This window comes from Choloepus didactylus, chromosome 2, assembly GCF_015220235.1.
Source record: "Choloepus didactylus isolate mChoDid1 chromosome 2, mChoDid1.pri, whole genome shotgun sequence".
Classification (NCBI taxonomy): Eukaryota; Metazoa; Chordata; class Mammalia; order Pilosa; family Megalonychidae; genus Choloepus; species Choloepus didactylus.
In genome coordinates this window covers 28395822-28412677 of record NC_051308.1, presented here as the reverse complement: position 1 = coordinate 28412677, position 16856 = coordinate 28395822, and the positions used below count along the sequence as shown (strand labels likewise).

The following is a 16856-nucleotide window of genomic DNA, read 5'->3' as shown; positions in this document are numbered from 1 at the left end:
ACATCTTATTTACAGTGCATCAGTTTCCCAATTGGTTCAAATTTTGAAATGTGTGCCATTTAATGTGGTTATTTCACAATTAGTGAAATGATTTATACTGGCTTATAGGTAGTCTTTATGATTTCCATTTTATATACTTGATTTTGGAATCTAATATTTGGCTTGGGTTTTAAGGGCAGTGCATCTTTAACCCATCCTTTCCTAATTCCTCCATGTAATTTACCATCCTTTCCTTTGTGGTACCTGTATAAGTGGCTGATAAAACAAAATTGTAGTTGTGGTTTACATGTCTGTGTCCCATTCATTTTTTTTTCTTTGCCCTCCCCACCCCTGTGGATAGCACACCATAGGTATTAGTAATTGTTGAATAAATTTGAGTTAAATTTCTAGACTGTTAGTGCCTTAATATCTGGGCAACTCTTAATGGTTTGTCAGTCTAGGATGTTGCTGTTGTTTTGAGGAGAAGATAAGGTTATTTTCAATTATCTAATCTTTCCTTTGATAACAGATATATCAAGCCTCTCCACTGTTGCGTTTAATATTGGGAATGCAGGGATGAACAAGCCTCTGCTCTAGATGTTCATAGAACAATGTGGGGCACAAAACACATGTTCACAAATGTAAGAAATGCTTGGAGAAAGCTATTTGCAAATTGCTGTTGAAATTATTAGCTCTAAGGGGGTTGGAAGACTTGAGCTGGTTCATGAAGGAGTTGGAATTTGCAGAGAAGAGAGTAGCATTCCAAGCAGAGAAACTTGTGTATGAAGTACAGCTAGAATTGCAAATGAGCATAACATTTGATAAAATCAGTAGACTGGAGTATGGAATAAGAGTTGGGTAACAGAGATGAAACTAATATGCTAGATTGTAAAGGACCTTATGTTTCTTAGAAAATATTTAATCCTTATTTAGAAGGAGATGAGAAGCTCCTCAAGTGTTTAATGCAAGAGACGGTATGATCAGTGTTGTATTTTGAAAAGTTAACTGTGGCAGCTTTGTGGAGAAATGTGTTAAAAGAGTGAAGAACCACGGGTGGGCAGGCAGAACCGTTATGAATACTTATAGAATTTTCCAGATAAGAGTCCTTCCTGAAGCAGTGGGAAAAGAGAATGGAGCTCTGTGGATGATTAAATAGAAACAGTAAGGAAATGGGAGGAGTCAGAGATGCCTCTTGAGATTTCTAGCTTGGGCAACTACTTTGGGAAGATGGGAATATTAATAGCAGATGGGAAATAAAGCCAAAAAGAGGGTTGATCATAACTTTGGATATACAGAATCAGGTTTCTCTAGAAAGCCTAAATGGAAATGTCAAGTAACAACTGGAAATAATAGTACAAGAGCTTAAGAGAAACCCAGTAATAAGTATATGGATTTGGGAGTCATGGATATATAGGAGGTAGCTGGAGCCATAGCCTAGTACAGAGGGTGGGACATGAAGAGAAGAGGGCCTAGGACAGAATCCTGGGAAACCTCAAAATTTTAGACGATAGAAAGAAGAGAACCAACAAAAGAACCCTGAAAATTCTTCAGAAACATAATCAATTAAGTATATTACAGTATACTTAATTATTCCTATTCAGCTATATTAAATACTGTCTCAATTTTTCTGATATTCTTTACTGAATTGCTGTCAGTTCTATCAAAGGGTCGACTATTTTGCTTTTATTATTCTCCATTACTTTATGGTCATTCCATTAGTCTCTTTCTCATGTAGACTTTATAGGAAAGGATGACCTCATGTTGAATTCACTAAAACTGGGAAAATATCTCTATGACGTCCTAATATTGAAGAATCTATAGTAGCTGAGGACTTAGTTTGGCATTCTCATGTTTGGGTTTAGTATTCTTAGATATAAATACCTCGGTTTAAAAGATATTTTGATATTATTTTGAAGTCCTACGTTGTATATTAGGGAATCACTGACATTGAAATTTTTGACGGTTTTACACTTTGAGGAAGTTTGTGTTGAAGAATCCTTCCCAGCTTCTAAAATGGCAGTTTAAGATAATATTCTTAGACTTTGCGTAGTGTTCATTGCCTATATTTTAATTTTATATGTTATTTGATAAATATAAATTAATTATTTATGTCCAAGGCCAAATTATTGCTAGAGAACTGAGGGCTTACACAAAGATGAATAACCAAAGCTGGGTTAAGACCTTTAGAAGCCCTAAATAACAAAATGATTGTGATTCTCCATTCAAACTCCCTTCTCACCCATCCCCACAGATTTAACTCAAAGCAAAAACAATATTGAAATAAAGTATAACATAAGTATAAGAAAATACAAAGAAGTTCTGATCTTTTTTTCAGGCAGATTGCCTCGATATATACTTTGAAATATTAAATTCTTTCCAAACAATGTGTTTTGGTATTTCTGCTCCTCTAATTCCCTAAGCACATGCTTAGTTAGAATGCCTTGTACAGAATTCAGTACTGATCTCTGCCCTTAAAGAAATTTTGCAGTCTCCTAGGTGAAAGACATGCACAACTTGAAATACAGTGAAAAGGGTGACAGCAAGCTGTGAAGTGCTGTTATCTAAGTAAAAAATTGCCAATCTGAAGGTTCCAATGGAAATGTATTATGATCTAATCCTTCTAAAAGTTCCATAGCAGGGATGTGGTTCGTTTAGATAATTCTATATGGATCTGAGGGTAGGAGACCCAGGTTGTAGGAACCACTTAACATCACAAAAGTTATTTAGATATCAGCTGATTGTTTTATTTTCCATTCTGACAGTGTGTCGGAGGATCTGAGATCCTTCCCAGTCATGTGTTTTCCTACACCTGGTAAAACCAGGATTCATTGGAATTAAACAATTGCTTGTTTCTGTCACCTACTCAGTGATTTGGTTTTCTTCCTACTCAGTGGTTTGCTGGAGCCAGTACATACCAGTTCGGGAGAGCCAGTTTTAAATTTTCAGGAGTTTTGTGAACTGATTGTTAAACATAGTCATTATTAAAAATTAAGCTATATAAGCTTATGATTAAATCAAGTGTATTAAAATAAAAGATAATAAATACCCCAAAATCATCATTTCTTAATAATTTTGTTATATTTTACTATTATCTCTATACTTTTGTGATTAATAACATCTCTTGTATCTGTATAGAAATACTATATAATAGCATACTACAGTGCATCTCTTTCCACCACCGTGTTGACTGATACTGTGTTGGTAGTGTGAAATTGGCCATGAAATCAGCAAACACAAAATAAACCAGGACTTGGTTTATTGTTTTGTTGATGGTTTAGACTTAAGAAAGTAATGCCGGTTAAATTCAAAAGTCTGTTGTGTCGATAGCTGTTACATTGTAAATACCACAAAAATTTGAGAAAATATTCTTCCACTATTCAAAAACTATTAACCACTCAGCAGAGAAATGTTGACAAACTCACATTATTGACAAACAAGTCATGTCCTGACCTATGTCTCTCTGTTGTATCATTTCACCTTACTCTTTAATATAAACAGAAATATCAACCAATATTCATGTTGGAACTACTCGTAAGGCAGTTTGTATTCTTCATTGGCTTTGGATATGAAAGTTCAGCAAAAAGTAAGAAAGTTTTCTATGAGAATCAGTTGGCTAATTTAGAACATTGTATATTTTATTGTTCTTTGTAAATTTTATGCTGTACATCCTTTGTATCAATCAATAAATAATAAACTTATGTATGTGTCATACATTTTCCCCCAGAAAGTTGGTTGTTAAGCATTTACAGCACACCTTCATTCCTAACCATGAACAAGTCCAAATAAAACTTGCCATATAAAATTCAGATTTAAATAAATTCTCTTTGCTTTCCTTTCCTCTTTCTGTCCTTGTTTTTTTTTCTTTTCTCCCTTCCTCTCTCCCTTTCTCCCTCCCTCCTTTCTTCTCCCTCCCTTTCCGTCTCCCTCTCTTTCTCTTCCTCTCTCTCTCTCCTGCCTTTCCTCTTTCCCTCCCTTAGTGACTATATATTCTATATTATTAGTTTAAAAAGTATACAATTTTACAAGCATATAAATAAGAACCATTAATGCATGCAAAATAATACTAAATTATCACATTGTCTGTTTCTGAACTGTGATTTCTAAAGATTGTGTATCTGTAAAAATAAGCTGACAAAGCCAGAAAACACCTGAATTCAATTTTGTGTTCAGGTATCAGTTAAAAAAGAGTACCTTCAAAAATTGGGAGGCTGGTTTTTTTGTTTTGTTTTGTTTTGTTTTCATTTTTAATTTACATTGCTTTGGCAATAGTATTTCATAGACTAACAATACAATTTCTGTGGAAATTCTTTTGGAATATGCAAATAACCAATGAGTTTCTATCTGTTATCAATGCTCCACAAATTATTTTTTCTAACAGTTATTCATACATTTCAGTGTGCCTTTGGACTTGAATAATTCTAAAAGAAATTTGATTTATAGAATTGACAGTGATAATAGCTACCACTTATTGTGCTAAATGCTTACCTATGTCATTTCTTACAGTAGCCACGAGATTGGTATTATTCCTGCTTTAAAGATGGAAAATCCTAAGGTTAAGCAACTCTTCCGTTGTCACATATCTAATAAGTGCCAATGTTGGTTTTTCTTTCAGGTCTGCCTCCATAGCCTATGCTCTTTCCAAAATACCATATTGAGGCTAGTTTTTGTTAATAGCAAACTAGATCTTACAGCATCTTTTTACATTTATAGCTATTTATCACCAGAATTATTTGTCACCTAGAAACGTATACTTTCATGAAAACTTTTTTGTTATGAAATGGACTTATGTAAATGTTTAATACTCATTTACTTTTATTTCTGTCTTCATAGCCTTGGTGGAGGACCAGACGATGCAAAAGAAATTATGAGACACAGTTTCTTTTCTGGAGTAAACTGGCAAGAAGTATATGATAAAAAGGTAGGATATCTTTATGGCATGGTGTTTATATACTTTGGCTACTCTGCTAAAATCAATTTACAGGAAAAAAAAAAGAAACTTTAAAATTGAATAAAATTTGATGATGCAATGTTATTTTTTATTTTACTCTGGAGTTTGATTGCTTAATACAAAATTTTATTCTTAATTTTGACTGTCAAACTACATCTTGACATTTTATTCAACATGGTCAAACAATTGATTTTTCTCTCTTAAAAATTTTCATAATAGTTTGCCTCTCCTAGTTTCCTTAATTTAAAAAAAAATTAGACAACAAATACTATGTGTGTTTTTAGGAAAACAAACTAGCAAAATCATAAATTTTTTATTTGCCCTTATGCATTTAATTTTCAAATGAATACTTCAGATTTATTTATAAAAATTCTTATTTTAAAAAGAAATTTAGCTTTAATCTTTATCAAAGTAATAAATTCACATCTTATTCGGGATTTCTCTATTTTAAATTGATTTTTATTGTCCACAAAATGGATACTAGCTATATAACTATTTTTATTGTAATCTTTTTTTTTTGGTGATACTGCTATTTTTTTTATTAAATTCTGAAGCAGGAAATTATTGTGTCTGTTCCATCCTTTTTAAAAACACAGACTAGTCTTGGCCTCTTTTTATGCAAAATCTGGGAATGTCCGTGGTTGATATTCTTAGGAAAACAATTCTTCTGTCATGGTTTTTTAATTCTGTGTGTGTTAAGCGAGAATTAGCCCTACTACCCATTCTAACTATATAGTTTTATATGAAGAAATTGGTTTTTTTTTTTTAAATACTTCACATGTTGTTAGTACAGACATTGATTTTGATATTTTGATTTTCAAATACTCATGTAAAAACATTTTACTATGAAATTTTTATGTAATTCAGTAATTTCCTTATAATTTTAATTTAGTTTTCTTGTTTAGTCATCCCATCCATTTCCATTTATTCCAGCTTCCATACTTTTTTCTGAAACAGTTATCAATCAGCAACATTCATGTAATGCCTATTTTATACAAAGTATTCTCATCTATTAAGCCCTAATGTAAAGACAGAATGATATCATATGTATTATAAGTAATACAAGTACTTCATTTCTCTATTATTTTGTTATGGTGATGGGGAAAGTATGTTGATTTTCTATCTATTTCTTGTAACTAGGAATTTTAAATAGTTGCACTGTATTCAACACCTGTGCTCAAAAGTTCAGTTCAATTAAACTCACATCTCTTGAGTTTCTACTGTTCATAAGGCATTGTGGTAAGTATTAGAACCTTCAGCACCCTTATGAGGATGTGACCATTCTTTATCCTAAATGTTCATTAACTTCACATAGACATTTTTAAGTCCACTTTATTACACTGGTGATGATCCTTAAGAGTTGCTTGCAAATATAGGAAGGCCCCTAATAAGCTAGGTAATAGTTTTATTAAGAAATGTGTTGTTTAATTTCCAAATATTTGGATTTTCAGATATATTTTTGTTATTCATTCCTAATTTAATTGTCTTGTGGTTGGAGAACATACTTATGATTTCAGTCCATTTAAATTTATTGAAATTTGTTTTATGGCCCAGAAAATGGTTTATCATGGTGTATGTATTCTGTTTTTGTTGCATAAACTGTTCTAGCAATGTCAATTAGATTAAGATGGTCCATGTCTTCTCTATTCTTACTGATTTTCTGTCTACTTGTTCTATCAGTTATTGAGAGAGGCTTGTTAAAATCTTCAACTAATAATTGTGGATTTGTTTCTTTTTTCAGTTCTATCAGCTTTTCTTCATGTATTTTGAAGCTTCATTGTTAGTTCATACACATGTAGGACTGTTATATTTTCTTGGTGAATCTACCTCTTTATTATTGGAAATGTTCCTATATATCCCTAAAAATCTTAGTTCTGAAATCTGCTTGTCTGATATTAATATAAGTGCTGCAGTTTTATTTTGATTAGATTTTGTATAATATATCTTTTCCAACCCTTTTACTTTTTGCCTATGTCATTGTATTTAGAGTGGGTTTTCTTTTAGACAGCAAATAGTTGATTCTTGCTTTTTTTAAAATATACGTTAGACATTGTGTGACCTTTAATGGATGTATGAACTATTTTCACTTAATGTAATTTTTTATATAGTTGGGTTTAAATCCACCATCTTGCTTTTTGGTTTTCATTTGTTCTATTTGTTCTTTATTCCTTTCTTTTTGTATGCCTTCTTTGGGATATATTGAGTATTTTTATGATTCTATTTTGTTTATTGTAGTTTTCAGCATATACATCTTGCACATATTTTGTTAGATTTATCCCTAAGTTTTCATGTTTTTTGATGCCATTATAAATGGTATTTTTTTTTAATTTTTTTAATTTTAATTTTTTCCCTATTCCCTACACTTATCTCATCCCCTGGTAACCTATATTATAGATTCTGACTCTATGAGTTTGCTTATTCTATTATTTCATATCAGTCATATCACAATATGTGTCCTTTTGTGTCTAATTTATTTCACTCAATGTGATTGATGTCTTCAGGGATACATCTGTGTTGCCACATGTATCAGAACATCATTCCTTTTTTATGGCTGAATAATATTCCATTACGTGTACATACCATATTTTGTTTATCCATTCAGTGGTTGATGGACACTCAGGTTACTTACATCTGTTGGCAATTGTAAATAATGCTTCTATGAACATCAGTGTGCAATTATCTGTTCGAGTCCCTGCTTTCAATTCTTTGGAGTATATACCTAGATGTGGGATTGCTGGGTCATATGCTAATTCTCTGCTTACCTTTCTGAGGAACTGCTAAAGTGTCTTCCACAGCAACTGTACCATTTTGCATTCCCACCAGCAGTGAATGAGTGTTCCTATTTGTCCACATCCTCTCCAACACTTATAATTTTCCATTTTTTAATAGTAGCCATTGTAGTTGGGTGTGAAATTGTTTTAATGTGCTAGGTTGCCAAAATGCAATAAACTGGAAATACTGGCTTTTAACAATGGGAATTTATTAGTTTACAAGCTTATAGTTCTGGCGCCATGAAAATGTCCAAATCAAAGCACCATCAGAACGATACCTTCTTCTTGAAGACAGGCTGCCAGCGATCCTGGACTCCTCTGTCAGATGTCAAGGCACATGGCAGCATCTGCTGATCTCTTCCATCTCTTTCAGGTTTCATTGATTCTAGCTTCTGACTTCAGTGGCTTCCTCTTTCTTTCTACCGCTTTCTCTCTCAGCTTCTGTGCCTTTTTCTTTCTTTGTCTGAATTTCTTTCTCTTACAAAGGTCTCCAGTAAGAGTATTAAGACCCACCCTAAATAAGTTGGTTAACATATTAATTTAAGATCCTGCTCACCAAAAGATTCTACTTAAAATAGGTCCACACCCACAGGAATGGATTAACTTTAAGAACATACTTTTCTGGAGTCCATATAGCTTGAAAACATCACAGTCATTGTGATTTTGATTTGCATTTCCTTGATGGCTGATGATGTTGGGCATTTTTCCATGTGCTTTTTGGACATTTGTATATCTTCTTCAGAGAAATATCTATTCAAGCCTTTTGCCTTTTTAAAAAATTGGGTTGTTTGTCTTTTTGTTGTTAAATTGAAGTGGTTTTTTTTTGTTTCTTGTTTTTTGTTTTTTTACATTCTTTGGATATTAAACCCTTATCAGGTATATGACTTCCAAATATGTTCTCCCATTGTGTAGGTTGTTGTTTTATATGATAAAGTCTTTTGAGGTGCAAAAGTTTTTAATTTTGATGAGGTCCCATTTATCTATTTTTTCTTTTGTTTTTTTGAGTGTTCACTGTAAAGTCTAAGAAACCATTCACCGACACAAGGTCTTGAAGATGCTTCCTTAAGTTTTGTTCTAGGTGTTTTATAGTTTTGGCTCTTGATTTAGGTCTTTGATCCATTATGGTGTGTTTTTTTAAACTTAATTCTCCAATTGTTTGTTGCTGGCACATAGAAATTCTAGCAAGATACAGCTGTATAGAGGCGGGGCAAGATGGCGGCATAAGGAGGTATGGAATTTAGTTATCCCCTAGAGCAACTAGTAAATAGCCAGGAATAGCTACAGAATAGTCTGGAACAACTGATGGGAGGACATCCCTGGCCAAACATATATCGCATACCAGTATGGAATGGGTGGAACGGCTGAGATTGCAACATAGAACTGGAACCTGATATTGAATATAGCCTCTTCCTGAGACCTGGGCCCATCTGATCTGGGAAAATCTGATTGGGTTAATCAAGGAAACCACATGCGTAGACAACAAAAAATTATGAATCACATTAGGAAAAATGAAGATATGGCTTAGTCAAAGAAACAAACTTACACTTCAAATGAGATACAAGAGTTGAAACAACTAATTAAAGATCTTCAAACAAAATGCTAAATCAATTAAAAAATCATGTCATACAGTTGAGGAAAGATATGGCAAAATAGATGAAGGATATAAAGAAGACATTGGGCAAACATAAGGAAGAACTTGAAAGTTTGAAAAAACAATTGGCAGAACTTATGGGAATGAAAGGCACAATAGAAGAGATGAAAAACACAATGAAGACATACAACAGCAAATTTGAAGAGACAGAAGAAATGATTCAAGAACTAGTGGACAGGACATCTGAAATCCTACTGTGCCAGTTTGTAGATATTATGTCCCCCAGAAAAAGCCATATTCTTTGATGCAGTCTTGTGGGGGCAGACATATTAGTGTTGATTAGATTGGAATCCTGTGATTGAGTGTTTCCATGGAGATGTGACTCAGCCAAATCTGAGTGAAATATTTGATTGGATAATTTCCATGGAGGTGTTACCCCACCCATTCAGGGTGGGTGTTAATTGAATCACTGGAGTCATATAAAGGAACTCACAAACAGAAGAACCTCAGAGCTGCAACTTAGAGAGACATTTTGAAGACAGCCATTGAAAGCAGACTTTTGCTCCAGAGAAGCCACGAGAGGAAAAAACACCCCAAGAGCAACATTTTGAAGAATGCACAGGAGCTGAGAGAGAAGCTGGAACACAATCCGGGATCAGCAGATGCCAACCACGTGTCTTCCAAGCTAACAGAGGTTTTGGATGCCATCAGCTGTCCATCAGTGAAGGTACCCTTGTTGATGCCTTACCTTGGACACTTCATGGCCTTAAGACTGTAACTGTAGAACCAAATAAACCCCCTTTATAAGAGCTAATCCATTTCTGGTGTTTTGCAAAGGGGCAGCATTAGCAAACCAGAACACTTACACACAAAAGAACAGATAGGGAAAAGAATGGAAAAATATGAACAGTGTCTCAAGGAAATGAATGATAACATGAATCACATGAATATATGTGTCATGGGTGTCCCAGAAGGAGAAGAGAAGGGAAAAGGGGCAGAAAGAATAATGGAGGAAATAATCACGGAAAATTTCCCATCTCTTATGCAAGACATAAAATTACAGATCCAAGAAGTGCAGTGTACCCCAAACAGAATAGATCTGAGTAGACCAACTCCAAGACATTTAATAATCACATTATCAAATGTCAAACACGAAGAATTCTGTAAATAGCAAGAGAAAAGTGATCCATCATATATAAAGGAAGCTTGATAAGACTATATGCAGATTTCTCTGTAGAAGGCTTGTAGGCAAGAAGGCATTGGTATGATATATTTAAGATACTGAAAGAGAAAAACTGCCAACCAAGAATTCTCTATCTGGCAAAATTGTCCTTCAAAAATGAGGGAGAGTTTAAAATATTTTCAGACACTGAGTTTGTGAGCAGGATACCTGCTCTACAAAAAATACTGAAGGGTGCACTACAGGCAGACAGGAAAAGACAGGAGAGGGAGGTTTGGAGAAGTGTGTAGAAATGAAGACTATCAGTAAGGATAGTGTATGGTCTCACTAATATGGAATAACACTCATGATGAGTGAAATCTGAAAGTTTAGAATACGGTGATCAGGAAAAAGAGGTTAGAGATCAGGCATTTGATGCTGAAGGAGTACAGAAGCTTCAGCAGGATTGATTGTAAAGATCCAGAAATGGAATGGATAGCATAATAGTCTGTGATGGTATCACAATTTTTAAGTACTCTGAACAAAAATGAGTGTGAGTACTCTTGGAAGAGGAAGGTTAAGGGCACATGTATCCATCAGAAGGAAAGAAAAAGATAAAGACCGGGATTGTATAACTTAGTGAAACCTCGAGTGGTCAATGATGGTGATTAAATGTACAAATATAAGAATGTTTTTAAATGAGGGAGAACAAATGAATGACAACATTGCAAGGTGTTGAAAATTGGATAGTATAGGGGAAAAATACAATCAATGCAAACTAGAGTCTTTAGTTAATGGTAACATTGTAAGATGCTTACACTAATTGTAACAAAGGCAATATACCAAAGCTAAATGTCTATAAGAGGGGGATATAAGGGAGTGATATGGGATTCTTGGTGGTGGTATTGTTGTCTGATCTTTTTAATGTATTTTATTTTTATTTTTTTCTATCTTTTATATTTTTATTCCTCATTTTTTTCTCCTTTTCCTCTTTCTTTGGGGAAGAAATGGAAATGTTCTCATATAGATTGTGGTGCTGAATGCATGATTATGTGATTATACTAGGAATCATTGGTTGTTTACTTAGGGTGGATTGTATGGTGTATGAATAAAACTGTTTAAAAAAAGATACAACCGTATATATATTGACCTTATAAGCAACAACCTTTCAAAATTTATTTATTAGTTTTAGTAGCATTTTTCTAGATTTTATGAGATTTTCTACAAAGAGATCATATCATCTCTTTCAAATCTGTAAACCTTTTATTTATTTTATTCCTTTTTCATGCCTTATTGCAGTGGTTAGGATCACTAGAACATTGTTTTATAGAAATGGTAAGAGCAGACATCTTTACCTTTTTCCTGTCTTAAGGAGAGAGCATTCACATTTTCCCCCATTGAATATTATATTAGCTACAGGTGTTTTATAGCTGTAGTCCTATCAGGCTGAGAAAAATTCTTATTCCTAGTTTTATGGGCATTTTATTATGAATGGATGCTGGATTTTATCAAATGTCTTTTCTGCGTTCATTGGGAAGAACATCTGGTTTTTCTTTTATAGCCTGTTAATATGGTGAATCAGATTGAACTTTCAAATATTAAACCAACCTTAAATACCTGGAGTAAACCCCACACAGCCATAGTGTATTATCCTTGCCAGATTTGATTTACGAGTATTTGGTTGTGGATATTTGCATCTATATGTGTGAGGTTATTGTCATATATTATTTGTCAGGGGTTGGAATCAGGATAATGCTGGACTCCTAGAAAAAACTGAGTGGTATTCCCTTCTCTTATTTTAGGAAAGAGTTCGTGTAGAATTGGTATTGTTTCTTCTTTAAAATTTTGGTAGAATTATCCTATGAAGCTGTCTGGGCCTAGATGAAAGAAACCTCAATTTTTCTAATAGATGCAGGGCAATTCTGGTTTTCTGTTTCTTTTGAATGAGGGTAGCCTATGCCTCTCAAGGAAATTTTAAAATTTTGTCTAGGCTGTTGAATTTATTGGCATAAAGTTGATCATAATATATTATTCTTTTAATACCTTTAAGATTACTAGTGCTGACTCCTCTTCCAATCCTGAAATTCATACTTTATTCCTTTTCCCTTGTTTTTCCTAGATTATTCTGGCTAGAGATTTATTAATTTTACTTTTTCAAAGAAGCAGTCTTTATTTTCATTGGTTTTCTTTTTTGTTGTTCTATATTTTCTTGGTTAAAAAATTTTCTTTCAGGTTGCTTTTTGTTTAATTAGCTCTTCTTTTTCTAATTTCCTAAGTTGGAAACTTAGATATGAATCTGTCTTCTTTTCTAATGTAAGCATACACTACTCTAGCCACACCCTGTAAATTTTGATATGTTGTGCCTAGCCTGGTGGTTACGGTGCTTTTTCAGAAAGGGCCTGCATGTCTACACCACAGAGAACTTCTCTCTGCACACACTTGTCCTAGCCTCAACAATGGACTGCTTTTCCATGTTACTGGATTTTAGGCTTGTAGTGGGGGCAGGGAGGTTCTTGGTTCGTCTGGTCTGGTTTCTGAGATAGGCAGAGTCTTTTCACCAGCACCTGAGGGCTGGACTGGGTTTTCTGTGTTCCTCCTCGTTTCCTGTGGAAGTCAAACTCTGCCTTGAATCTCTGATGGCTCTTAGTTGGGAGAGTTTCCTTCTTCTCCCCTGGCAGTATCAAACCTCTGCTTTATCTGAGCAGGATCCTGGACCCCAGGTGTTTTCTACCCCTTCCCCAGAAACAGGCATATTGTTTTTTACCCATCTTTCAGATGGATAGGATCTGAGTCTGGGTCCTGGGGCAGCAGCTTAAGTCTTTTGATTCACATGAAAGAAGGGTCTGGTGAAGTGGGTGGAGTTTCTTGTCTACTGATTCTCCTGCTCTGTCCATAATCTTTCTCAGAAGCTCCCTCTGGAAGCCTGTGAAAAGAGATTTTGAATGAGTGCATACTTGTGTGTCTGGGTCTCCATGCTAGTCCACATTTGACCTTTAAGAATTAATTACATTTTTAGCTGTTTTCTTCTTATCCACTTTTATGGTTGCCACCTCTTCCTCTCATATTTGCAAAGGTGAAAAGGTCATGTGTCCTATCTCTCTTTAAAGAGGGTTATCACTCTTTGAGATTCAAATTTAGTTGACTGCCAGTCTACCTTATTTCTCTTATTGTCTCATGATTTGTAAATTACACAGCTTTTCATATTGTTGGAGTAGGAGTGATGTCTCTTGCTTCCTCTTATAATCTAAGTAGAAGCTGAACTCTACTTACATTTTATTGATCTGGCATGACACTGATTCTAAACCCTGGTAAAGTAATCACAGAAAGAAAAAATAATACAAAGGAATTAGCTAACTAGTGGATATAGATTTGACAATCCTAAAGAAAATCCTGTATTAGTAAATAAAGTCAAACTGTAGAAAATGATTAATATACTTAGGTTAGGTGGTTCTAATAGTAGTAATCTACTTCATTGGAAATATTTATTAGCACAATTATATGTGGGCATTTTTTTAAGTACTGTGAAGAAGACCATGAACAAGAAAGGTTCCAGTCATTGCTCTCAGCAAATTTACATTTAAGAGAGAAGAGACAGACTCTAAAAAACTAAACAGAAAATGCAGATACTTTTTTATTTTGGTAAAAAAAAAATATTAAGGCAATGGCTTAGAGCCCTAATGGGTGAGAAAGTTCTATTTTAGAATAATCAGGAAAGACTTCTCTGCGGAGGTGATGTTTGAAGGGACATGAATAATAAGAAGAAAGCAATCATGCAAATATGTAGGGGCAAGAGTAGTCCAGGCAGAGAAACAGCAAGTGTGAAGGCCCTAAGGCAATAAATAACAAGCAACTAGAGGAATAGAAAAAGGCCATTTAGTCCAGAGTGGAGTCATCTAAGGGACATGGTGAGAGATCTGGATAAAAGCATGTTAATAAAACTCAACAACCACTTAAAATAAACAAAATATTTCCTATTACAAACAACAAGGAAAGCTGGATTAAAACATAACCAAAAAGCTAGTTTTTAAATGCATGACTGAACTTGCAAGAAAATAAGGTAAACATCTCAGCTCATTAACACAGCTCTAGCCATTGTGATAATTGTAGCAGAAGAGATTGGTCTCAGATTTTATTTTGATTATTACAAAGGGATAAGAGTCTGACTTCAGAATGATGAAGAACTAGAACTAAATATCTTGCAAAATGCTGTAACCACAATGAAAGAGGACTATTAAAACACTACTTATTTGACCCAAGAACAAATTGTATCTTTGCTAAAGCTCTGGGTTGGGGAAATTATAATTGGAAGGATACAAATTGTACCTCTGTACATTTCCTGGATTTGGAGTCTTAAATTTACACTATATGCATTGTGTGGGAGAGTCTAGGCTGTGAAATTAATATAAAAGTGATAACCCTGAAACAGGAGAAACTAATGTAGAACAGCTTTGGGGAACAAGTGAACAGGAAAAGCAACGTAAGGATTTTCAAAGTTGAAAAATATCTTACTTAAAATGAGCTCACAGTAAAAATTTTAAAATATATGACAAATCAAAACAAACAAAACAAAACAAAACAAAAAAACCCAACCAAACAAACAAACAAAATGTTGACAAAACAAAATAAGGGCCTTGAACCCTAAGAATTACAGAAACTGGAATAACAAGAGATTGTACAGTAAGTTTTAAAATGATTAGAGGTAATGTTATTAAAAAAAATAGGAAAAGACCAAATCCAATGAAAAACTGAACAGGCAGATTTGTAAAACACCCAAATGGAACTTTTTGAAATAAAAAATAGTAATTAATTAAAAAAATTAAATGGATAGATTACATCAGGTAGGCCAAATACCTAAAGATTTTTAGTATGACCCACAAGCTAACAATGGTTTTTACAATTTTCAAGGATTAAAAGAAAACAAAAATGAATGTAAGTGATAGATTCAGGCCACATACAACCTGGCATTTTACTGACCCCTGAATTGAAACACAGATTAAGTAGACCTAAACATAGAATTAACTGAACTACAAGGTAGAGCTGGGAAATTACCTGAAAATGCAGCACATATAGATGGATAATATGCAAGAGAAATTAAGAAATCTAGAAGATAGAAGGAAAGGTCAAAAATATGCCTATTAGGAGTTTTAGAAGGAGATAATAGAGATTATAAATGAGAGGATATATTGAAACTGACAATAGCTGAGAATTTTCCAAAATATTTTAAAGACATGAGCCTTCATGTTGAAGAAGCAGAATTTCTGTGAAGAATAAATAAAAATGAATCCACAATTAGTGTTTTAGTTTGGTCAAGCTGCCAGAATGCAATATACCAGAAAGGAATTAGCTTTTACAATGGGGATTTATTAACTGAAACAATTTACAGTTCTTAATCTGTGAAAATGTCCCACATAAGGCATCAGTAGGATGATATCTTGACTCTGAAATCAGGCTGCTGGCATCTGGGACACCTCTGTCACATAGGAAGAAGGCACATGACCAGCATCTGCTGTCCTTCTCTCCCGGGTTTTGTTGCTTTTGGTGGCTTCGGTGGCTTCCACTTCGTTTTCTATATGTCCAGGGGTTTTTACTGTGTTTTATCCTCTTAAAAAGGACTCCAATAAGTTTATCAAGGCCCACCTTGAATGAGTTGGGCCACATCTCAATTGAAATAACCTAATCAAAAGAGTCCCATCCACAATAGATCTAAACTCACAGGAATGGATTAAAAGAACATGATCTTTTCTACAGTACATAACAGCTTCAACTAGACAGCATAGTATAACCGCGGGATACTAAATACAATGTCAACAAAAATTAAACCTAAGAGAAAAGACAAATCTCTTAAAAGGAGCAACAAGTATAGTGTTTAACTCATCAGCAACAATAGTACTCAAAAGACTATATGGACTTTCAAAGTGCTAAGGGAGAATAAATTTCATCCTAATCTTCTAAATCCAGTTAAATTATTATTGAAGAGTGAGTATGGAATCAAGATATTTTTCAGATCAAGAAAGAATTTACCATTCATAGACCCTTGCCAAAATTAATCAGTTTACTTTAGGAATAAGGAAAAAAAACTAAAAAATAAGATGCAAAAAATGTCTTTTGAAGGAAAGTGCCAAACATGTTGGCAAATCTAAATAAGCAATGACAGTAAAACTCAAGAGTATTCATATTGGCTAAGTTTGAAGATATTTCTAACAAAGGTGGAACAATAATTTTATGTTACGGTAAAGTATATGACTGGACTGGGATAATGAAATTTAACATATGCATGTTTCATGTACTTTTTAAGGTATAAACTTTGATTAACTTGGTTTTCCATTTTAAAAATGCATGTTAAAAATGAAGGGTGAGAAATCATAGCATGGGACATTATCAACATGGCGATGTAAACAGCTACTAAAA

General features: G+C 33.8%; 1 protein-coding gene across 7 annotated transcripts in view; it reads left to right on the top strand.

Moving 5' to 3' along the window:
- Positions 1–16856, top strand: part of AKT3 (AKT serine/threonine kinase 3) — a 413894-nt gene that overhangs the window by 349181 nt on the left and 47857 nt on the right. For all 7 annotated transcript variants that reach the window (XM_037822276.1, XM_037822269.1, XM_037822307.1 and 4 more), the window contains one exon: positions 4810–4897. In XM_037822276.1, coding sequence (XP_037678204.1) covers positions 4810–4897 — 88 coding nt within the window. The remainder of the gene's footprint in view (positions 1–4809; positions 4898–16856) is intronic.